The 25,892-nt window shown below is 44.9% G+C and overlaps 1 protein-coding gene across 1 annotated transcript in view; it reads right to left on the bottom strand.

The window, feature by feature from the left end:
- Positions 1-25,892, bottom strand: part of LOC107049174 (Golgi phosphoprotein 3-like) — a 135,945-nt gene that overhangs the window by 24,069 nt on the left and 85,984 nt on the right. Inside the window, exon 3 of the mRNA XM_015300432.4 lies at positions 11,769-11,883. Within this exon, the coding sequence (XP_015155918.1) occupies positions 11,769-11,883 (115 nt within the window). The remainder of the gene's footprint in view (positions 1-11,768; positions 11,884-25,892) is intronic.

Raw genomic sequence — 25,892 nt, 5'->3', positions numbered from 1 at the left:
CGGGGATGTGTGAATTAATTTTGACTATTTGCATTTGTTTAATACGCATGTGCCTCTCTGGGAAGATCACTCCACATTTTGTGATTTAAGTATCCTGTAACTTAAATGTGAAATTTGAACCTGAAGAGTGAGAACAGGACCCTGAAGTTATAGAGAGAAGGGCCTTGCAGCAAGAAAAGGGAAAGTAGCTTCACAAAGCAGAAATAAGAGGCAAATAGAGATAGTTTAGGTAGAGAGTGTAAGAAAACAAGAGATTCCAAGCACTTTCACAGACACTAGGTCCAAAATAACAAGGAGGATGAAGGTCATAAAGATAAGGACTGGAGAGCAGCTCGAAAACATTTGGCAGGGAGGTGATTAGATGTCTACAGGGCAAGCTGAAACCAGTTTGGGGGATGCCCCCCCTTCGGGGTCAGAAGTTTGCAGTGAGGAAGGCTATGAGCCTTCGCGAGGAAGACTAGGAGCCTTCATCACGACCTACTACGCATGCGCAAGGGGGGGGGGGGGGGGGGGGGGGGGGGGGGGGAGGGACTGCATGCTAACGGACTCTCGGGACTGCAATGAATATGTATCCGAATTCCTGTCAACTATTGATTATGTATTAGTTCGACCTATATCTATAGCACGATTTCTCCTGGCGGTGTGCAAGATAGGTGGAGCGATCCCCCTTGCACCAGGGTGTACGCGCGTCACCGATAAACACATACCTGCTCTATATCCTTACTGGCTATAGGGACTGATTTCCGCACGTCAAACCTTTTTCTGTGTGCGCCTCTTGGAGTTGAGAGGAATGATATTTTTTGACCTAAATGTGTGCCTCTCCAAGAAGTTAACTCCTCATTTTGAAACCTAAAAGGTGTTGATTGATCCTCTTTGTCTTTTGTGTGCTCCCCTCAAAGAAAGGGAGGAGTGATTTGAGCATTTGCATTTGTTTGATAGGTGTGTGTGCCTCCCTGGGGGGGTAAGGAGTTACTTGAGCTTTTGAACATGTGTACCTCCTCCTCCCTCAGTGTAGATCTTTCTGTGCATTGAGAAATGAGCAACAGAATTGTCACTATGAAAAGTGAAGATGTTTTATTTGACCTTTTAGAAAAGCATGGTGCTCGGCCCTCGTTATCAGGGGTGGACTGGGCATGAAAGAACTGGCATTACTTGCAGAGTGTTTCGGACCGTATTTGGGTTCTACAAAATGAGGCTCCTACCCGAGCCGGAAAAGGAAAATCATTCGTTTGTGCAGTACTCGGGGCTGCTTTAAAAGCTGCCTTGGAGTTCTGAGATGAAAAGCATTCGGCAGAAACCCAAACTATACAAGCATTGCAGGAATCAGTTAAAGTAACGCAAGAACTGGTAAAAACTCTGCAGAATCAAATAGTGAACCTTGAGGAACAATTAGAAAGAGAAACGTAATTCAGTTTTGTTGCAAATGGCCTTTAAGAAACCGTTAAAATGTAACAGCGTCACCAGTGACGCTGTTATCCATAGCGCGCCTGAAGGAAAAACTTATCCTCAGGAGGAACTACAAGGAATAAAGGAAAGGCTAGAAAAATTAGAAACCCCAATAGCCCCGTTGCGTCCTTTGATAAAAACCAAATATACATTTGATAACAGTGAGGATCTAGATCCTCAAATGAATGTTAAAGAAATTCCCTTCTCAACCACTGAACTAGCAAAATTTAAAAGATTTTGGCTGCTCTCCAAAGGAATCTGAGACAGAGTATGTATGAAGGATCACTGGTAGGGCCCAAATACTTTTAACTGAAAAAGAAGCAGAAGGATACTGGGGACCAGGAGTATTTTGAACTACTGGTAACAATTGTGCTCCCTGGTCCTTAATACAGAGGGCTGCTTATTGGGCAGGTGGTCTCAACCCTTTAGGAAGGGGAGACCCTTTTGCCATTACTGGACTAGTTGATCAGTTAGTAGAGAATGTTCAAAAGGCTGCCTGCCTCCAAATGGTGTATGACAGAAAGCTGCAGCCACACGATGAATCGCCTATGATCATAGAATCATAGAATGTCCTGGGTTGAAAAGGACCATAATGATCATCGAGTTTCAACCCCCCGATATGTGCAGGGTCGCCAACCACTAGACCAGGCTGCCCAGAGCCACGTCCAGCCTGGCCTTGAATGCCTCCAGGGATGGGGCATCCACAACCTCCTTGGACAACCTGCTCCAGTGTGTCACCACCCTCTGTGTAAACAACTTCTTCCTAATATCCAACCTAAACCTCCCCGTCTCAGTTTAAAACCATTCCCCCTTGTCCTATCACTATCCACCCTCATAAACAGCCATTCCCCCTCCTGTTTATACACTCCCTTCAAGTACAGAAAGGCCACAATGAGGTCTCCCTGGAGCCTTCTCTTCTCCAAACTAAACAAGCCCAGTTCCCTCAACTTGTCCTTGTAGGAGAGGTGCTCCAGCCCTCTGATCATCTTAGTGGCCCTCCTCTGGACCCGCTCCAAGAGCTCCACATTCTTCCTGTACTGGGGGCCCCAGGCCTGGACGCAGTACTCCAGATGGGGCCTCACAAGAGCTGAGTAGAGGGGCACAATCACCTCCCTCTCCCTGCTGGACACCCCTTTTTTAATGCATCCCAGAACACAGTTGGCCTTCCAGGCTGCAAGCGCACACTGATGGCTCATGTCCAGCTTCTCATCTACCAGGACCCCCAAGTCCTTCTCCGCAGGGCTGCTCTCAAGGAGATCTTCCCCCAGTTTGTATAAATACCTGGGATTGCCCCGACCCAAGTGCAGCACCCTGTACTTGGCCTTATTGAACCTCATTAGGTTTTCATGGGCCCACTTCTCCAGCCTGTCCAGGTCCCTCTGGATGATTTCCCTTCCTTCCAACATATCGACTGCACCGCTCAGCTTGGCATCATCCGCAAACTTGCTGAGGGTGCACTCGATGCCATCGTCTATGTCACTGATAAAGATGTTGAAGAGCACTGGACCCAAGACCATCCCCTGAGGGACACCGCTTGTGACCGGCCTCCACCCTGATACAGAAGCATTGATCACAACACTTTGGCTGCATCCAGCCAGCCAATTCCTAATCCATCGAACAGTCCATCCTTCAAATACATACCTCTCCAATTTAGAGAGAAGGATGTGGTGAGGGACCATGTCAAAGGCTTTGCAGAAGTCCAGGTAGATGCTATCCACCGCCCTTCTCCCATCCACCGAAGCCGTCACTCTATCATAGAAGGCCACCAGATTGGTCAGGCACGATCTGCCCTTGGTGAAGCCATGCTGGCTGTCTCGAATCACCTCTTTGTCTCGTATGTGCCTTAACATAGCTTCTAGGAGGATCTGCTCCATGATCTTCCCAAGCACAGAGGTGAGGCTCACCTGCCTGTAGTTTCCCGGGTCTTCGTTTCTCCCTTTCTTGAAAATGGAAGTAATGTTTCCCTTTTTCCAGTCACCGGGGCAAAGAACCCAGACCACAGTTTGCTTTCACTTGGAGGAGTGTTAAGTACACTTGGAATCACTTGCCCCAGGGGTGGAAACAGCCCTATAATTGGCCATGGGCTGATCCAGACTGTACTGTAACTGGGGAAAGCTCCTGAACACCTGCAATACACTGATGACATCACTGTGTGGGGAAATGCAGCAGAGGAAGTTTTTGAGAAAGGGAAGAAAATAATCCAAATACTTCTGAAAGTTGGCTTTGCCATAAAACAAAGGTCAAAGGACCTGCACAGAAAATCCATTTCTTATGAATAAAATGGCAAGATGGATGTCGTCAGACTCCCATGGATGTGATCATCAAAATAACTGCTATGTCTCCACCAACTAGCAAAAAGGAAACGCAAGCTTTCTTAGGTGTTGTGGGTTTCTGGAGAATGAATATTCCAGATTACAGTCTGATTGTAAACACTCTATCAAGCTGGGTCCTGCACTTTGGGCACAACAACCCCAGGCAATGCTACAGGCTTGGGGCAGAGTGGCTAGAAGACTGTGTGGAAGAAAAGGACCTGGGGGTGTTGGTCGACCCTCAGCTGAACATGAGCCAGCAGCATGGCCAAGAAGGCCAATGGCATCCTGGCTTGTATCAGAAATAGCGTCACCAGCAGGAGCAAGGAAGTGATCATCCCTCTGTACTCAGCATTGGTGAGGGTACACCTCAAGTACTATGTTCAGTTTTGGGCCCCTCACTGGAAGAAAGACATTGAGGTCCTGGTTCATATCCAGAGAAGGGCAATGAAGCTGGTGACGGGTCTGGAGCATGTCTTATGAGGAATGGCTGTGGGAAATTGTATTGTTTAGTCTGGAGAAGAGGAGGCTCAGGGGAGACTTTATTGCTCTCTACAACTACCTGAAAGGAGGTTGTGGTGAGATGGGGGTCAGCCTCTTTTCCCACATAACTACTGATAGGACTCGAGGGAAAGGCCTCAAGTTGCACCAGGGGAGATTCAGGTTGGATGTTAGGAAATACTTCCACTCTCAAAGAGTGGTTAGGTGCTGGAAGGAGCTGCCTAGGGGGGCAATGGAGTCACTGTCCCTGGAGGTATTCAAGAAACATTTAGATGTTGTTCTAAGGGACATGATTTAGTGGGGAAATATTGGTGGTAGTTTGATGGTTGGACTGGATTATCTTGGAGGTCTTTTTCAACCTTGGTTATTCTATGATTCACATAACTGGAACACCACCATTGGGGGCTATAAACTTTTTAGAAAGGATAGGCATGGTAGGAGGAGCTGGGGAGTTGCCCTCTATGTTAAGAAGTAAATAGACTGTGAGGAGCTCCCTCTGAGAAGCAGTCAGGAACAGGTGGAGAGCCTGTGGGTTAAAATTAGGGATCGGACCAATAAAGGTCAACTGATGGTTGGGGTCTACTACAGACCACCTGATTAAGACGAGCCTATTAATCAGGCCTTCCTGTGTCAGCTACAAGCAGTTTCATGCTCACAGGCTCTAATTCTGATGGGGGATTTCAACCATACGTAATATGCACTGGCAAGACAACGTGGTGAGCTGCAAGTGATCCAGGAGACTCCTGGAGTCCATTGACAATAACATTCTCTTTCAAGTAGTGGACAGATTGACCAGAGGTGAAGTGTTGGTGGACCTGGTGCTCAACAACGAGGAGCAGATCGTTAAAGATATTAAGATCAGAGGCAGCTGTGGCTGCATTGATCACGCCGTGGTTGAGTTTGTGATCTCGAGAAACACGAGCCTGGCAAAGAGTGGAGTCAGGACCCTGGATTTCAAGAGAGCGAACTTCAGGTTGGAAACTGTAGGAAACTGTTGAACAAGATGTCCTGGGAAGAAGTCCTTAGAGACGTGGAAGTAGAACAAAGCTGTCTACTCTTTAAGGATGCCTTTCTGAGAGTGCAAGAGCTCTCCATCCCTCAGAATAAGCAAACAAGCAGGGGAGGCAGGAAAACAGCATGGCTTGGCAAGGGCCTGCTGGTCAAACTGAGGGAAAAGAAGGGCAGGTACAGACAGTGAAAGCAAGGGCGTGTCACCTGGGACGAATACAGGGATGCTGTCTGGACTTGAAGAGATGGGATTAGGAAAGCCAAGGTGCAGATGGAACTGAACTTGATGAAGGATGTTAAAAACAAGAAGGGGTTCTACAGGTACGTAGGTCAGAAGAGACAGGCCAAAGAGGGCATACCTCCCCTGCTAAATGAGAAAGGAGAACAGACTACAGATATGGAGAAGGCTGAGGTAGTCAATGAGCTCATTGCCTCAGTCTTCACTGGCAGCCAGGATTCTCACATCCCTGAACTCCACATCCCTGAATCTGAACCTCTGTATGGGAACTAGGGGAGCAAACTCCCCCTCACTGTAAGGGCGGAGCAAGTCCGAGACTCATAGAATCACCAAGGTTGGAAAAGACCTACAAGATCATCCAGTTCAACCGTATGCCTAACACCAATAGATCTCATTAAACCATGTCCCTCAACACAATATCTAAACGTTGCTTGAACACATCCAGGGTCAGTGACTCTGCCACCTCTCTGGGCAGCTCATTCCAGCGCCTAACCACTCTTGCGGAGAAATAGTATTTCGTAATGTCCAACCTCATGAGACTGAATGTGTACAAGTTCATGGGGCTGGATGATATGCATCCCAGGGTCCTAAGGGAGCCAGCTGAGGTGGTTGCCAAGCCGCTCTCCATCATATTTGGAAAGTCGTGGCTGTCAGGCACAGTTCCCAGGGACTGGAAAAAGGGAAACATCACTCCCATTTATAAGAAAGGGAGAAAGAAGGACCTGGGAAACTACAGGATGGTGAGCTTCACCTCTGTGCCTGGGAAGATCGTGGAACAGATCCGCCTAGAACACGTGTTAAGGCTGATCCAAGACAGCCAGCATGGCTTCACCAAGGGAAGGTCATGCCTGATGAATCTGGTAGCCTTCTATGATGGAGTGATGGCATCAGTGGACAAAGGGAAGGCAACAAATATCATCTACCTGGACTTGTGCAAGGCCTTTGACATGGTCCCCCACCACATCCTTATCTCTAAATTGAAAAAGAGATGGATTTGAAGGGTGGACTATTTGGTGGATAAGGAATTGGTTGAAAGGTTGCAGCCAGAGGGTTGTGGTCAATGGCTCTATGTCCAGGTAGAGGCCAGTGATGAGTGGTGTCCCCCAGGGATCTATCTTGGGTCCAGTACTCTTTAACATCTTTATCAGTGACATAGATTATGGAATTGAGTGCACCCTTAGCAAGTTTGACAATGACACCAAGCTGAGTGGTGCAGTTGATACAGCAGAAGGAAGGGATGCCATCCAGAGAGATCTTGATAAACTTGAAAAGTGGGCCGTTATGAACATAATGAGGTTCAACAAAGCAAAGTGCAAGGTGCTGCACTTGGGTCGAGGTAATCCCAGATATGTATACAAACTGGGAGAAAAACTTGAGAGTAGCCCTGCTGAGAAGGACTTAGGGGTTCTGGTTGATGGAAAAACATAACATGAGCCAGCAGTGTGCTCTTGCAGCTCGGAAGGCCCATGGTATACTGGGTTCCGTTAGAAGAGGGGTGGCCAGCAGGGGCAGGGAGGTGATTGTTCCCCTCTACTCTGCCCTTGTGAGATCCCATCTGGAGTACTGCATCTAAGTCTGGGGCCCCCAACACAGGAAAGGTGTGAATCTTTTGGAGAGGGTCTAGAGGAGGGCCACAAAGATTATCCAAGGGCTGGATCACCTCTCCTATGAAGATAGACTGAAGAAACTGGGTTTGTTCAGCCTGGAAAAGAGAAGGCTGCAGGGAGACCTCATTGTGGCCTTCCAATATTTAAGGAGAGTTTATAAACATGAGGGAAATCAACTTTTTACATGGGTAGATAGTGATAGCATAAGGGGGAATGGTTTTAAACTAAAGGGTAGTTTAGATTATATGTCAGGGTGAAGTTTTTTTACTTAGAGAGTGGTCAGGTGCTGGAACGTTGCCCGGGGAGGCTGCGGATGCCCCGTCCCTGGAGGTGTTTAAGGCCAGGTTAGATGGGGCCCTGGGCAATCTGATCTAGCACTTGATCTAGTGGCTGACAACCCTGCCTGTGGCACAGGGGTTGCAACTTGATGATCCTTGAGGTCCCTTTCAACCCAAGCCATTCTATGATTCTTTGATTTATTTATACCACTAAGAAATTCTTGTACTCTATGACACTACATTAGTGAACAATGCCAGATGGATTAAAACATAAAACCAAATTTAGCTTCCATGGCAGTATTCTCTGTCAAGATTCAAATCAATTTCCTTTGGCAAGGAACTGTTTGGTCTTACCCCAACCTATTTATGCTTGACTGAAAATATAGCATTGCCCTGCTTTTATCAGTATTCTATGTCATGACATCATGCGATAGGCTGTTGAGTGCAGAGAGACAGTGCACTGTGGAACTGTACTTCCTAGTTCTCTAGCAGTTTCACGTGAGTTCGGCTCTCCAAGAGGAAGATACACTGAGATGTACTACATTCCCCAAGAGCCTCCACATGATTTCCGATTGGGTGACGGGGAAGTGCTCTACTTTTCCAGGAGGTCAGCCATGATAAAGCCTGCTGATAAAGACTCAGAATCTCTCTCACTCTCATTTATTTTTTGTTTGATTTATTATTCTTAATTATTCTGTATTATTTCACATTCCGTTTAATAAAATTACTTTATCCTATTTCAATCGAGTTTTTTCCTCTTCCTTCCTCCCCTTCTTCCGAGAGGAGGAAGGGATGTCGCTTGATTAACTCTTCAAACTGTGACACTAATTTGGTACCCAATGGGGGGGTGATGACATGATTGAGATTAAGAGGTTTGCCAATCCGATTAAGATAACAGATATGCCAGACTTACATTAAAATCTCCATTTAGGTTTTTGGAACTGTGCTAACTTTTTTTTTTTTTTTTTTTTTTTTTGGCACCATGCCAATTAGGTTTTTTTTTTCTTTTTTGTAAGGAGACAAAAATGAAACTATTTTCTCTTTTAAAACAGTTCTTTAAGGGATTACACTCCATCATGTTCTGGATTTTAGTACTTAGAACATACTGGATCTTTATTAAGTCTACCACTCTGCTCGTTGGAGTTATATGTTGTGAGATACTGTACAAAAACTCCTTTTGTCTCAAAGATTGCTGTGGAGTGCAAGGACAACTAGAAGTGTCTCTGCTTACACGGGGGTGTCAGGAAGATAAGGGGAATGTCTTGATGCTTATCACCTTCTGGGCTACTCCTGAGATGCAGTGGCTCAGCCTTGTGTGGAGGCCTCAGCTTCTCTGATGTGGATAAGCCTGCACCAGACTGTTGCACTAGTGTTGGACATGCCATTACTATGGGCAACCCAAGAAGAACCAGACAGTATAAATATACAGACTCTGCAAAAACTGGGTGTGCACTTTTCCCTTGTGTTTTTCTTCTGCCTGTGATCAAATGAGAAAGAGAATCTGCACCCCCCCATCCCCGCTGCCAACCAGACTCATAAAACACTGTAACACAGCAATGGTAACTATCTCTGCACTCCTATAACAAATCCTTGTTTTTATTTTCTGTCTTTACTATCACTTTCTTCATCCTAACTCCCATCACCAGGCCTAGCTAACCAAAAACTTTAATAATAACCTGGTTGGGCAAATATTTGACTCCTTTCTGAGTCTTAAAGTCACGTCAGGTATACATGAAGAAACAACATGAAATATTTCTTATGTGGTAGCAGTTTTTTACATATACTATGACAACTACTGTAGCAATTTGTTTCTATTTTAGAATTTTTTTTTAACTTAAAAAAATATTTCATTAATTTTCAGTAATAAATTAATCTGTGAGGTTTTTTTTAAAGTTTCTCCCACTGTGATGGTAGGTGACAAACTATCCAAGTAACAGCTAAGTCAAGTAAACAAATAAGGTGACATCAACTGCATAGTGAAAGGTAAAGAACCTACGCAAGTCCCTGTGGGTCCCACACCTCACTGAGGTTTGAATTCCCAGCTGACAATGAATAAACTATTCGACAACACACCCAAAAATGGCTGTCTCCTTACAGTGTTTCACAGAGCAAATATTATTTCCTAGATACTTCTAAATTTGTTAGGTGGATGTGTCTATGTGATAATCAGTGCTGTTGTGACACCTGGTGACCAGTCTCCACCATTAAGCAGACACTCGTTCAAATGCAAAAAATTTGTTATATATGCAAGAAGACTTGACATTTTGATCGAAACTTCTGTATTCCCTATACTTGCTTACCTTGGAGGTTATCTTATAAACAATATCAGCCTGGAAAATGTAGCCTCAAATGTCCGTACAAATATTTCCATGATGGCTTTGAACTTATTTGTACCAGAAATTTAAGCAGTATTCTTTGCATCTCTGATAACAATGTCTGGAGTAGCTATTTTCTCTTGATCAAGACCCAAGGTAAAACTCTAAAATAATTTATAAAAAAAAAATCTTCAAAGGGTTGTTCTCAACCATGAGAAAAGCAAAGAACCCTAATGCCAATGAAGAACTAGTAATTAAATACCCACGTGCAAGTAAAAATGGAGAAGAGAAGGCTCTGGGGGAGATTTCATTGTGGCCTCCCAATATTTGATAGGAGCATATAAACAGGAGGGGGAACGGCTGTTTACGAGGGTGGATAGTGATAGGACAAGGGTGAATGGTTTTAAATTAAGACAGGGGATGTTTAGGTTAGATATTAGGAGGAAGTTTTTCACGCAGAGGGTGTTGACACACTGGAATAGGTTGTCCAAGGAGGTTGTGGATGCCCCATCCCTGGAGGCATTCAAGGCCAGGCTGGATGTGGCTCTGGGCAGCCTGGTCTAGTTGTTGGCGACTCTGCACCTAGCAGGGGGGTTGAAACTAGATGTTCATTGTGGTCCTTTTCAACCCAGGCTGTTCTATGATTCTATGATATGATTCTATGAAAAATGATTGATCCAAGTCTTAGCTACAGTACTATTAATCTTGCTAGAACCAAGGCTTACCAGGCTCACACCTCAAGGAAAACCTACAACATAGTTTATTCATTAGCTTATCTTTTTTGAGTCAGTACTAATTTGATGTGCTGTACACTGGGAGGCGGGTGAAATGTTAGTACAAATTGGAGGAAAAGACAGGAAAAGACAGGAGGAAAATAATTGCTTTTACAAGCTGTAAAAGTGAAGGATATGCAAGACCAGACTAAACCGCAGGGATGTGCAGCAGCTATGCTGAAAGGAACTGCTTCATTTTCCTGTCTCCCCACTGACAAATGCTCATGGAACAAGAAGGAATGGTAAGGACACAGAATATGAACTGTGCAGGAAAATATGAAAGTGCAAAGAAGGCTGTTTCAAGTGGTACAGGACAAATATGAAGATATAATGAAAACATGAAGGCAGAGAAAGCTGGAGAAATTTTGCTCATTTTGGAAAGTCATATTTATCTGTTGTTACAAGTAGCAAATAGGTTTAGATGAACAACTTCAAGATTCGTTACCTCCTACCTCCCAAAGACATGTTGACAATTTTTTTTCTTGTACAGCTGAAGCACAGCTCTGATCTACTCCAGAGAAGCTATATTTTGTGTGATTTTTTAAAAAAAGTCAAGCCTTCACAAAGAATTTTGACTGTATGTTGTGGTTTAACCTGGCAAGTGTTATAGAAAAAAAAACAACAAGAAAAGGTATAAAAGATGGTCATTGGTCATTTCAGTTTAATTTATTCTGCCTGAGAATACAACTGTTGGAGAGATATATTAGAAGTGATAACTGCAACTGTAAAGACAAAATCTATTTTTTTGTTTTTGCAAGAATTTATTAGCTTTACAGGAAGAGCTGTTCACAAAGTACTCATATTGAAGCTTTTGTTTTGAACAACTAGAAGTATATGTTTGAATATATTTGTTACATCTCTCCAGTTAATGGAAAAAAGAAAACTCTTTATTATTTCTTTATGATTGACAGCCAAAATTTTACCTTCAATTTTTACATCTGAACAGTGAGCTTTTTATCTTCTTTACTTATCAAAAGCTCTGCATACTGAATCCAAACTTCCACTAGCTCTCATTTCCAGTTAAAGAGAAAGGCAGTTATATCTCCAGGGCACAGGCCTGATTCACTTCAGATTAGCAGAAGAGACCTTTTTCTAGAGCTGAAATGTTCTCTGACACATCCGTGTAGATCCTTTCTGTATCAACTTAAGTCAAAAGCAACTAGAGGACAGACTAATTAAATTTTTGCATAGTTTCTTCTTCAAAATCTTACAGTACAATCTCTAGTGATGATGCATAACTATCTTTATTGAAGGGGAAAAAAAAAAAGCAAATACATTATGTCCAAGGCTTACCACTAAGCAGTTCAATCCAATTTTGTACTGTTTCAGGAGGCTGGGTCTCTTTTATGTGTTTCAGAGCTTCATCAAGCAGAACATCTCCTGTAGGAACATCTGATTTGCAAATCACCTAAGACAGAATAAAACAGTCATTTTTTTAAATTTAGTTCATATACCATAAACATCCAGCAATACAAACTAGGAAAATCTACCTGTTATGAGAACAAAGGTTTTTTGTTTTTTTTTTAAGTAACAAATCTTTAAGAACATGCAAATTTTAAAAATATCTGGTTAAAAACAACAACAACAACAAAATTATTCAAGATTTTAATTACAAAAAGCTCTGTTAAGTCAATTATCTATAACCTAAGTTAAGGTTAATTAACTAAAATCATAGTATGTTATTGTATTGTTTTGTATTGTTTTGTATTGTTATTGTATTGTTTCGGGATTTGTTTTGTTTTTTGTTTGTTTGTTTTTTAAAGGAAGATAATCCACTAACCTTGCTAGGGCATTTACTTCCTCATTAAAACAAAGTATAATACAGTGTTAAATTGCTCTCTAATGGCAGTCTATTTTACTACTTCAAATCAATTTATGCAAAATACTGCAGTTAAACAATTAGGCCACATAAAATTGAGAAATCAATTATAAACTGAAAAAGCAGGAAAACCGGTAAGTTTAAAAGTTCTGAAGAACATGTTGACCAGCAACATTATGTTCCATTCACTAACAATTGCTATTATAGAATCATAGAATCACAAGGCTGGAAAGGACCTACAAGATCATCTAATCCAACCGTCCTCCTATCACCATTACTACCCACTAAAATACTAAACCATATCTCGTAGCACATCATCCAGATGCCTCTTGAATACCGCCAGGGACGGTGACTCCACCACCTCCCTGGGCAGGCCATTCCAGTGCCTGACCACTCTTTGAGTGAAAAAGTTTTTCCTTATATCTAATCTAAACCTCCTCTGGCACAACTTGTGGCCATTTCCTCGGGCCCTATTTGTGGCCTGGGAGAAGAGGCTGACCCCCTCCTCATCACAACCTCCCTTCAGGAAGTTGTAGACTGTGATGAGGTCTCCTCTGAGCTTCCTCTTCTCCAGACTAAACAATCCCAGCTCCCTCAGCCGCTCCTCATAAGACGTGCTCCAGACCCTTCACCGGTTTCGTTGCCTTTCTCTGGACACGTTCCAGGGCCTCAATGCCTTTCTTGTAGTGAGAGGCCCAAAACTGAACACAGTACTCAAGGTGAGTACTATATACTTATTAAGAAAAATATGTATGTACAATTAATTATATTGTGTATAACAAGGGTTAAGATTTGTTATTTAATAAATTCTATAATTAATTAATTAAACTCTGTAAATTTAATTTAACTCCCTAAATTTAACTCCCTAAAAGAGCACAGAGGAAAATAATCATTTAGAGTACCATAATAAAATTTAAGAATTTGAGTAATTGCTTGTTTACTGGTACAAGCAGTTACATGCACCATGTACACATAACATTTTCTCTCTGTCAATGTTTTATGGGCTGGTTCGGCCCATTTCCGTTACTAGGGGGGCAAAGGGACCCGTGGATTTGCACCCCAGAAAGGGATATGGGAAAAAGGGTAGAGAGATGGGCCCCAAAGCAAAACAGTGGGAATGATCTGAGGAGAAACAAACTAATTTACTAAATAAGATAACGGAATGCAAGATAACACACTATAATACAATATAATTAGAATTGGAGCTAATAAATCAAATATAATGAGAGAAAGTGACCGAAAACCAAAAGGCCTTACGGGGCTGTCATGGTTTTATGATTTTTGGTTATCAGTATTCCACATCACAACATCATGCAGTGTACTGGGAGTTAAAGAGCAAATGCTTTAGTTCCGGGTACCTGTCTGGAAGAGAAGAAGAACTACGGTCCCCAAGAGCCTTTTCGAGTACTGTTATCATTCCTGCTTATGGGAACAGATATAAGGGCGCAGGTCATCTGACTTGTCCCTCTTCCCATCTCGCCGTGTTCCCTGTAGGATCGGCTCGCTGCTGCTGTTCCCGACTGCACGCAAGGCTTCAGTATTAGCATAAGGCCTTTGGCTCTCAGACAATCTTTCTCTCAATTACTTTTGATTTATATTGTATTATAGTGTGTTATCTTACATTCCGATACTATATTTAGTAAATTAGTTTGTTTCTCCTCAGATCGTTGCCGCTGTTTTTAATTATTTTGGGGTCCCCTGTTTCCCTTCCCTAAGGTGCAGATTTTGCGGAATCCCTCCGCCCCACTAGTCACGTAACCGGGCCGGACCAGCCCTTAAACTGTTGACATTTTTGGTGGAGAATGCAGGCAAAAGCTGCTTTTTAGCTTTTTAGAACAAATTTCTCTCTGCTCTTGGAGAGCTTCGTTGGGAAAGTTTATCTCTTTCACAGGTGCTCACTGAAAACTTGACCTTGAAAGTCCAGGCGGACTGCCAATATTCTGAGATATTTTGTAAACTTTGAGCACTGCTATTTTACATTAGTAAAGAAGAAGGGGAAAAAAATGATAAAAAAAAAATGATTCTGCTTTCTGTTTTAAACCAGTTTGTAGGAAGAGCTACTAATTTCACAGAACTTGGGATTTTGAAGCAGGTTCCCAGTCTCTCTTTCGAATCCTTTATGGATTGTTTGAATGCTCACCTGACCATGTTGTTAATCTCCCTGAATGCACTGTTTGTCATTGCAGTTATTTCACTCAGTATCTGGAATTATCATATTCTGAAGAAGTCCCCTCCAAAATCAGAGAATACTGAGTGGCAGGGTGTGTGGAGAGACTTGGGAGAGACTTTAGAGAGATGGACATGTTTGGTGTCATGGAACTTTACTCCTGAACACCTAAAAGATCCTGAGAGCCTGAACAGATATTTGAGACAGGGATGTTGTGGCCTAGGCAAATCTGAGGAGGCACAAATGATTTGGGGCCTGGCTAATGCTTATCGGGCCTTATTTAATACTATCCCAGAGAGGGAAAGAATTCAAGAAATTGAGAGAGAGAGTCCAAGATGAGAAGGAGAGTCTCTGGGCCGAGCGAGAGGGTTTCCAAGCCAAGAAGGAGAATCTCTGGTCTGAGCAAGACACTCCAGTCTGAGACAGACGCCCTCCAAAACGAGAGAGACTTCCTGCAATCCAACTTGAACATGATGCCCTCTGGTCTGAGCGAAACACACTCCAGTTCGAGAGGAACACCCTCGAGTCCAAAAGGGATGTACTCCTAACTGAGCGAGATGCCCTCCAGCACGCACAATTCAGACTCCAAAGTGAGATAACCAAAATACAGTCTCATCAAGCCAAGCTTGAATCTGAACTAAGCACTCTCATAATTCAGCGAGATAGACTCCGAGCCGAGCTGGAGAGTAAGAGCAGCGGGACTGACCAACCTGATCAACCACAGGAGGCACCAGAATGTCAGTTGCCCCTGTAAGAGGATGGAAAACGAAATGAATTTCTACTCAGAACAGAAGAAAGAGGAGGAGAGTGAAGTAGAAGCAGCAGGCGATGTGAGAGAAGAGGAGGAAACAGATCCAGTGGAGTGGCTCCAAGGAACTGGAGTGCCTATGCCCTCAATAAGACTGCATGCACAAACACCAAGGAGGGCAGGAAGTCCTGAAAGAGCAGAAGGTGAGCAAGACATCGTAACCATTGTGGATAGATCCCTGAAAATGAATGAAATTCATGGTCTGAGAAAGGACTTTGCACACCACCCCGGTGAGCCTATTGTCACCTGGTTACTTCGATGCTGGGACAGTGGGGCCAACAGTGTGTGGCTAGATAGCAGAGAAGCTCGTCAGCTTGGTGGCATTGCTAGGGACTCAGCCATTGACAGACGTATTAGCACATGCCAGAACCAGGCCTTCCCCCTCTGGAAGTGGATGTTGTTAGCCGTGAGAGAAAAACACCCTTTTAAAGATGATCTCATGCCTGGGAAAAGGAAATGGACTGATATGATCTGGTTAATAGACTCCAAGACTTTGAGTTGCATTTAAATCCTCTACGAGCTCGTGTTTCAGCCATCACAAGGATAGTTGAAAAGCTAGACAGAATGGAGAGCAAACAAGAAGATATAATAGACAAACTGTCTACCAAACGTGATGCTGATGGATCCAGGGTGGACAAGGACCAGAATTCCCAAAACCCTCCACTGGAAGAGCTGATCAACTTGGTGTCCTTCTGACCTACATCATCCAACATCTCAGCCATCAAAAGGGGACGTCCTCCTGCTAGAGGAAATGATACAGGAAAGACTATAACACGTCCTGCCTTGTGGCGTTACCTGCGTGACCATGGAGAAGATATGAAGAAGTGGCATAAGAAACCCACTTCTGCACTTCAAGCACGGATAAAAGAATTACAAGGCAGATCAACCACCAAGGTTAAGTCCTCCAAAAAGGTGGTTGCTCCAGTTGATGCGGGACACGGCAATAGTCAGGAGGACAATGGAGGTAACAAATGGAGGGGCCCTTCCCCCAACCAGGAGGGGGAAAGGGATAATAGAGTGTATTGGACTGTGTGGATTAGATGGCCTGGCACATCAAAACCACAGTAATATAAGACACTGGTGGACACTGGTGCACAGTGTATGCTAATGCCCTCGAGTCACCAAAGGACAAAATCAATTTATATTCATGGGGTCACCGGGGATTCCCAAGAGTTGACTATGTTGGAGGCTGAACTAAGTCTCACTGGTAAAGACTGGCAAAAGCACCCTATTGTGACTGGCCCAGGGGCTCCATGTATACTTGGTATTGATTACCTCAGAAGGGGATATTTTAAGGATCCCAAAGGGTATCAGTGGGCCTTTGGAATAGCTGCTGTAGACACAGAAGGAGTTAAACAAATGTCTGCGTTGTCTGGCCTATCAGATCCGTCTGTTGTGGGATTGCTACAAGTAAAAGAGCAACAGGTACCGATTGCTACAAAAACGGTGCACAGACGGCAGTACTGCACCAACAGGGATTCCTTGCTCCCCATTCAGAAGTTGATTCGTCAACTAGAGAGTCAGGGAGTGATCAGAAAACCTCATTCACCTTTTAACAGCCCCATATGGCCAGTGCGTAAAGCCAGTGAAGAATGGAAGCTGACAGTAGACTACCGCGGCCTGTATGAAGTCACACTCCCGCTGAATGCTGCTGTGCCAGACATGTTAGAACTCCAATATGAATTGGAGTCAAAAGCAGTCAAGTGGTATGCCACCACTGACATTGCTAATGCTTTCTTTTCCATTCCATCGGCCACGGAATGTAGGCCTCAGTTTGCTTTCATCTGGAGGGGCGTTCAGTATACCTGGAATCGTTTGCACCAGGGGTGGAAACACAGCCCAACAATTTGCCATGGGTTGATTCAAGCTGCACTGGAACAGGGAGGTGCTCCTGAGCACTTACAGTACATTGCTGACATTATTGTGTGGGGCAACACAGCAAGGGAAGTTTTTGAGAAGGGAGAGCAAGTAATCCAGATCCTTCTCTGTGCTGGTTTCGCTATTAAGCGAATCAAAGTGAAAGGATTCAGTTCCTAGGTATATAGTGGCAAGATGGGTGCTGTCACATCCCAGCAGATGTGATCGACAAAATCACTACCATATTTCCGCCCACTAATAAGAAAGAGACACAGTCTTTTCTGGGTGTAGTGGGCTTTTGGAGAATGCATGTTCCAAACTATAGCCTCCTTGTGAGCCCCCTTTATCAAGTGACATGGAAGAATGATTTCATGTGGGGTCCTGAACAGCAGCAGGCCTTTGAGTAGATTAAGCAGGAGATAGCCCGTGCCGTGGACCTGGGGCCAGTACGGACGGAACAGGATGTACAGAACATCCTCTATACTGCTGCTGGAGAGAAAGGTCCCACCTGGAGTCTGTGGCAGAGAGCCTCAGAAGAGACCCGAGGCCGACACCTGGGATTCTGGAGTTGGGCCTACAGGGGGTCTGAAGAGCACTACACTCCAACTGAAAAGGAGATCTTCGCTGTATATGAGGGGATTCGAGCTGCTTCTGAAGTAGTTGGTACTGAAACGTGGCTCCTTCTAGCGCCTCGATTGCCAGTGTTGAACGGGATGTTCAAGGGAAAGGTTCCCTCTACCCATCATGCTACTGATGCCACTTGGAGGAAGTGGATTGCGCTGATTACACAACGAGATCGGATGGGGAACCTCAGTTGTCCAGGAATCTTAGAGGTGATCATGGACTGGCCTGAAGGTAAAAAGTTTGGAACATCACCAGAAGAAGAGTTACTGTGAGCTAAATAGACCTCACCATACAACTACTACCAAAAAATGAAAAGAAATTTGCCCCGTTCACAGATGGATCGTTTTGTACTGTGGTGAAGCATCGCAGATGGAAAGCTGCTGTGTGGAGCTTCACACGGCAGTTTGCAGAGGCCACTGAAGGAAAAGGAGAATCAAGCCAATTTGCAGAGATAAAGGCTGTCCAACTGGCCTTAGATGTTGCTGAACGGGAGAGGTGGCCAGTGCTTTATCTTTACACTGACTCATGGATGGTGGCAAGTGCCTTATGGGGGTGGTTTCGGCAGTGGGAGCAAAACAACTGGCAGTGGAGGGGTAAACCTATTTGGGCTGCTGAACTGTGGAAAGACATTGCTACCCGAATACAAAATTTGGTTTTAAAGGTGCGCCATGTAGATGCTCATGTGGCTAAGAGTCGGGCTACTGAAGTACAGCAAAATAACCATCAGGTAGATCAAGCTGCCAGAATTGAGGTGGCTCAGATAGACTTGGACTGGCAGAACAAGAGAGAGTTATTTCTAGCTTGGTGGGTCCATGAGACCTCGGGCCATCAAGGAAGGGATGCAACATATAAGTGGGCTAGAGACCAAGGGGTGGACTTAACGGGCCTACTGCCCTGCTGTCACAGGCATAGATTGATCTAGATATCTTTGTGACTTCTACCCAGGCACACTGCTGGCTCATATTCAGCTGACTGTCCATCTGTACCCCAAAGTCCCTTTCCATCAGGCAGCTTTCCAGTCTCTCCTCTTCAAGCCTGTATGGTTGCCTGGGGTTTTTGTGACCAAAATGCAGGACCCAACATTTGGCCCTATTGAAACTCACACAGTTAACCTTGGCCCATCGATCCAGTCTATCCAGGTCCCTCTGTAGTGCCTTTCTCTCCTCAGGCAGATCAACACTGCCTCCCAACTTTGTGTTGTCTGCTGAGGGTGCACTCAGTCCCCTCATCAATATCATTAATAAAGATGTTAAATAGAACCGGTCCCAGTACCGAGCCCTGGCGGACACTGCTCGTGACTGGCCACCAACTGGATTTAACTCCATTGACCATGACTCTTTGGGCCCGGCCATCCAGCCAGTGTTTCACCCAGCGGAGCGTATGCCCATCCAAAACGTGGGCAGCCAGCTTCTCCACAAGAATATTGTGGGGGACAGTGTCAAAGGCATTACTGAAGTCCAGGTAAACCACATGTCTATAGCCTTACCTTCATCCACTAAGCGGGTCACCTTGTCATAGAATGAAATCGGGTCTGTCAAACAGGATCTAGCATTCATAAACCCCTGTTGACTGGGCCTGATCCCCTGGTTGACCTTTAATTGGTCTATGATGGCTCCTGAGATTATCTGTTCCATAACCTTCCCCAGCACCAAGGTGAGAGTGATAGGTCTGTAGCTACCAGGATCATCTTTCCAGCCCTTTTTGAAGACGAGCATCATATTTGCGAGTGTTCAGACTGCTGGAACATTTCCGTTTAGCCAGGACTGCTGAAGAATGATGGAGAGTGGCTTGACAACCACATCCGCCAACTCCCTCAGCACTCTAGGGTGCAATACATCTGGCCCCATGGACTTGTGAGTGTCCAGCTTTCGGAGCAGGTCCGAAACCATCTCATCATGGAATATGCAGGGCCTATTCTGTTCCCCATCCCTACTGTCATTATTTTATGATTCTTGTTTTTGGTATTCCACATCATAACATAATGTAAAGCATGGGGAATTAAAGAGTTAATACTCCAGTTCTGCAGACTGACAACTTTCTGGATACTTGGTTCTCAGAAGAGAAAAAGATTGACATACCCCAGAGGACTTAGCTTTCAGAGGGGAAGACATGTCATGGGAGGAAGTCATGGGACTCGCTCTTTCGCTCGCTGCCTGGCAGTGTGTGGCTGTGCTCCCCAGCTGTGTGCCTTCAGTTCAAAGTAAGGCTTTCGGTTTTGGACACTCTACTCTCTCATTTTATTTGATTTATTAGCTTCAATTCCAATTATATTGTATTATATTATCTTGCATTCTGATATCATATTTAGTAAAATTAAGTTTCCTCCTTAGATCGTTGCCACTGTTTTTTTTTTTTTTTGGGCCAGTGGGTCTTCAGGCCTGCTGCCCCTTGTCACAGGCACAGATTGATCTAGATAACTGCGTGACAGCGCAAAGAGCTGTGTTCCCAGGGAGTAACAAGTCTTACTATTAAAGACTGAGGCAAAGAAGGCATTAAGTATCATCCCGTACTTCAAAGCATTTTTGAAAAATGACTTTTTGTAGAGTTTAGAAAACAGCTTTCCTTGCTTATTTGGAGTTAAGATACTTTTTACTACTCCGGCAAGGAAGTTTAAGAAGTTAGTCTGAATCCATCATGACAGTAGGAGCCTAAATAAACAGGCACTTAAAGGAAAAAGCTATGAGAAGCACAGACTTCCACTCAACTAAGTCAGGACTCCATAAGCTCTTGTGAAGCCACAAAACATATCGATTTTCTCTCAAAGTTTACCACTTTCTGCAACCTGGCAAGAAAGCACTGTTTATTCTTCTGTGCTGAAGTGAATACTCATTGCACAGTCTTCCAATTGCTCTTCCCATCAAACAGAAGTATTTTGCTTTACAATTCCACAACTCTGTCCCAGTTGAAATCAGGACAACTTGTAGATTGCTCCAAAAGTAATACCTTCTATTATTATTATTATTACCTCATATTATTATGACCTCAAAGATCATCTAGTTTCAACTCCCCTGCCATGGGCAGGGTCGCCAACCACTAGACAAGGCTGCCCAGATCCACATCCAGCCTGGCCTTGAATGCCTCCAGGGATGGGGCATCTACAACCTCCTTGGGCAACCTGTTCCAGTGCGTCACCACCCTCTGAGTGAAAAACTTCCTCCTAATGTCTAACCTAAATCTCTCCAGACTTAGTTTAAAACCATTTGTTTAAAACCAAGTTTGCAGATGACACCAAGCTGGGAGGGAGTGTTGATCTGCTAGAGGGGAGAAGGGCACTACAGAGGGATCTGGATTGACTGGATCGATGGGCCAAGATTAACGGCATGAGTTTCAACAGAGCCAAGTGTCGGGTCCTGCATTTTGGTCACAACAACCCCAGGCAACCCTACAGGCTTGGGGACAAGTGACTGGAAAGCTGCCTGATGGAAAGGGACCTTTGTGTACTGTTGGACAGTCAACTGAATATGAGCCAGCAGTGTGCCCAGGTGGCCATGAAGGCAAATGGCATCCTGGCTTGTATCAGGAATGGTGTGGTGAACAGGACTAGGGAAGTCATCCTGCCCCTGTACTCGGCATTGGTGAGGCCTCACCTCGAGTACTGTGTTCAGTTTTGGGCACCTCAGTACAAGAAGGACATGGAGGTACTGGAGCAGGTCCAGAGAAGGGCAACGAGGCTGGTGAGAAGGGCAATGAGGCTAGTGAAGGGCTTGGAAAATCAGCCATATGAGGAGAGGCTGAGGGAGCTGGGGCTGTTTAGTCTGGGGAAGAGAAGGCTGAGGGGAGACCTTATTACTCTCTTCCAGTACCTGAAAGGTGCTTACAGTGAGAGTGGGGTAGGTCTCTTCTCACTGGTGACAGGTGACAAGACGAGGGGAAATGGCCTCAAGTTGTGCCAAGGTAAGTTTAGGTTGGACGTTAGGAAACACTTCTTTGCAGAAAGAGTGGTGAAACACTGGAATAGGCTCCCCAGGGAGGTGGTTGAATCACCGTCCCTGGATGTGTTTAAGAGCCGCTTGGATGTGGTGCTCAGAGATATGATTTAGCAGAGGGTTGTTAGAGTTAGGGTACTATGGTTAGGCTGCGGTTGGACTTGATGATCTTTGAGGTCCTTTCCAACCTGAGTAATTCTATGATTCTATGATTAATTCCCCCTTGTCCTATCACTATCAACCCATGTAAACAGTCATACTCCCTTCCTGTTTATACGCTTCCTTCATGTACTGGGAGGCCGCAATGAGGTCTCCCCGGAGCCTTCTCTTCTCCAAGCTAAACAAGCCTAGTTCCCTCAACCTTTCCTCGTAGGAGAGGTGTTCCAGCCCTCTGATCACTGTAGTAGCCCTCCTCTGGACTCACTCCAAGAGCTCTGCATCTTTCTTGTACTGGGGGCCCCAGGCCTGGAGGCAGTACTCCAGATGGGACCACACAAGAGCTGAGTAGAGGGGGACAATCACCTCCCTCTCCCTGCTGGCCACACCTTTTTTAATGCAGCCCAGTATATAGTTGGCCTTGATGATGTTATGATGTGAAATACCGATAACCAAAAATCATAAAACCATGACACCATGCTTGTAAAAATCTGCACTAGCAGAGATGACACACTGTTTTTCAGTATGAGTATGATGGCATTGTTGTTACGCAAATATTGCCCATACATTCCATCTTTCATTGACCCAAACAGATGGAAATCTGAAGGCGATAAATCCTGACTATATGGTGGGTGTGGTAGGACATCAATTTACCCACTGAAGGCTGCATCTTGAAATTTTTCTTTAATGGAGAATTCACGGCACCACTCCATGGACTGCCATTTTGACTCTGGCTTGTAGTGGTGACACCATGTCTTGTCACTGGTAATGATACGATTCAGGAATCTGTCACCTTCAGCCTCATATTGGTTCAATAGGTCCTGACAAACTTGCATAAAGTGTTCTTTCTGTTCCTGTGAGAGCATTTGTGGGACCCACCTGGCACAAAGTTTGCGATACACCAATATTTCCATGATTGTTTCCAACACACTGAAACTGATATTCAGCTCCATACACAGTTCCCTGGTTACAACCCACTGATTGACATGGATGCGTAGATCGATTAGAGGGAAAAACTGTTTGCAAGACTGTTTGCAGGTCACAAGATGTCCTTTTTCTCTTGCAGGCTGCTCAGCTGCAGTGTGTGCTCCCAAGCCAACTCGCCTTCAGCATGAGAGTAACTTCAGTTTTGGACACACTCTCTCTCATTTATTTGTTTTTTTACCTTCAATACCAATTAAATAGTTGTCAACGGTTTATGGGATGGTTCGACCCAGTTCCGTGACTAGCGGGGAAGAGGGATTTCGCAAAATCCGCACATCCAGAAAAGGGAAACAGGGGACCCCAAAATATTTAAAAACAGTGACAGCAATCTGAGGAGAAACAAACAAATTTACTAAATATGGTATTGGAATGCAAGATGACACACTATAATACAAAATACTTGGAACTAAAGCTAACAAACCAAATATGATGAGAGAGAGAGTATCTGAAAGCTGTAGGACTTACACAAATGCTGAGGCGATGCGTGCGGTCAGGATGAGCAGTAGTGAGGAGAGTCTGATGATTGAAAAGAGGGCTGTCAGATGACCTACCAAGGCCTTATATCTTTTCCCCCGAGCAGAAATGATAACAGCACAGCGAACAGTCTTCTGGGGAATGTAGTTCTTCTCTTCTGGGACAGGCACCCAGAACTGGAGCATTAACACTTTATCTCCCAGTGCACTACATGATGTTATGATGTGGAATACCGACAACCAAAAATCATAAAACCGTGACATTTGTATTTCTGCTATTATAATTAGTAAATTAACTTTCCTCCACAGATGGCTGCCACTGGTTGTTTTTCTTATTTATTATTATTTCTTTCCCTTTTTGTTCCCTTGTCCCCCGCCCCCCCGTCCCCCTTTTCAGGCCGGTGGGCCTGTGGGCCTGCTGTCCCCCTGTCACAGACACAGAGAGATCTAGAGATAACTCCATGACAGCTACTGGTGGAGAATGCGGGCAATCTGAACCGAATCTGAACTTCTTAACATTAGCAGAAAAAAAAGTATTTCCTAAAGTCAGAGAGTTGCAGAGCGCTATAGCTAGCTTTGACCTTCATAGATTAGATGTAGGCCGGGGAGTCTGCCAAACTCTGGACTCTGTACAGAGTTATTTTGTCTTTTGGCAACTGCCAACTATGAAGCTGTTCTTTATTATAGGAGCGCTGTATAAAGGACTAAAGGCCATTATGTTTTTTGGAACGCACTGGTTTCTTATTGAGTTCTTCATTCTCTGTTTTGGAATTGCATATATATATAACCAATTAAGGGCACTGATGGAGACACCTACCTGGTACTTATATGCAACGTTGTATGCTTTGAATATTGACAATTACATACCAGATGGAGTAGCTAATTTTCATAGAATCATAGAATCACTAAGGTTGGAAAAGACCCACAGGATCATCCAGTCCAACCATCCGCCCTTCATCAATGGTTCTCGCTAAACCATGTCCCTCAACACAACATCCAAACGCTCTTTAAACACCACCAGGCTCGGTGACTCCACCACCTCTCTGGGCAGCCCATTCCAGTGCCTGACCACCCTTTCAGAGAAGTAGTATTTCCTAACGTCCAGCCTGAATCTTCCCTGACGCAGCTTGAAGCCATTCCCTCTCGTCCTATCACTAGTCACCCGAGAGAAGAGGCTGACCCCCAGCTCACCACAACCTCCCTTCAGGTAGTTATAGAGAGCAATAAGGTCTCCCCTGAGCCTCCTCTTCTCTAGACTGAACAACCCCAGCTCCTTCAGCCGCTCTTCATAAGGTCTGTGCTCCAGACCCCTCACCAGCTTTGTTGCCCTCCTCTGGACACGCTCCAGGGCCTCGATGTCTTTCTTACAGTGAGGGCCCCAAAACTGGACACAGTACTCGAGATGTGGCCTCACCAGTGCTGAGTACAGGGGGATAATTACTTCCCTGTTCCTGCTGGCCACACTATTTCTGATACAAGCCAGGATGCCATTGGCCTTCTTGGCCACCTGGGTACACTGCTGGCTCATGTTCAGTCGAGCATCAATCAACACCCCCAGGTCCATTTCCTCTACACAGTCTTCCAGCCACTCTGCCCCAAGCCTGTAGCGTTGCCTGGGGTTATTGCAGCCAAAGTGCAGGACCCGGCATTTGGTCTTGTTGAATCCCATCCCATTGGCTTCAGCCCAGCTGTCCAACCTATCCAGATCCCTCTGTAAGGCCTCGCTACCCTCAGGCAGATCAACACTTCCAGCCAGCTTGGTGTCATCTGCAAACTTACTGAGGGTGCACTCAATGCCCTCATCCAGGTCATCAATAAAGATATTAAAGAGGACAGGCCCCAGCACCGACCCCTGGGGAACACCACTCGTGACCGGTCGCCAGCTGGATTTAACTCCATTCACCACCACTCTCTGGGCCCGGCCCTCCAGCCAGTTCCTTACCCAGCAAAGAATGTATCTGTCCAAGCTACGATCTGCCAGCTTCTGGAGGAGAATACTGTGGGAGACAGTGTCAAAGGCTTTGCTGAAGTCTAGGTAGACCACATCAACAGCCTTTCCCTCATCCACCAGACGGGTCACTGGATCATAGAAGATCAGGTTGGTCAAGCAGGACCTGCCCTTCGTGAACCCATGCTGGCTAGGCTTGATTCCCCGGTTGTCCCGCACGTGCTGCATGATCTCCCTCAAGACAATCTGCTCCATAATCTTCCCCAGCACCGAGGTCAGGCTAACAGGCCTGTAGTTCCCCGGATCCTCCCTGCAGCCCTTCTTGTAGATGGGAGTCACATTGGCAAGCCTCCAGTCTTCTGGGACCTCACCCGTCAACAAGGAGCGCTGATAGATGATGGAAAGCGGCTCGGCTATCACCTCCACCAGTTCCTTTAGCACTCTCGGGTGAATCTCATCCGGTCCCATGGACTTGTGGCAGTCCAGTTGGAGTAGCAGGTCTCTGACTGTTTCCTCCTGAATTGTTGTTTGTAAAATTGAAATTTTACAAACAACACGATGTTTAGACTGGTTTCCAGGTACTCTTCTCAGTTTTTTAAGCATTTTTGGAATGCTGAATCAATGACGGTGTTATCAATCTTCCTGAATGTATTTC

The sequence above is a fragment of the Gallus gallus genome, chromosome W (genome assembly GCF_016699485.2).
Source record: "Gallus gallus isolate bGalGal1 chromosome W, bGalGal1.mat.broiler.GRCg7b, whole genome shotgun sequence".
Lineage (NCBI taxonomy): Eukaryota > Metazoa > Chordata > Aves > Galliformes > Phasianidae > Gallus > Gallus gallus.
Note: the sequence above shows the minus strand (reverse complement) of the source record. Positions and strands in the feature narration are given on the sequence as shown.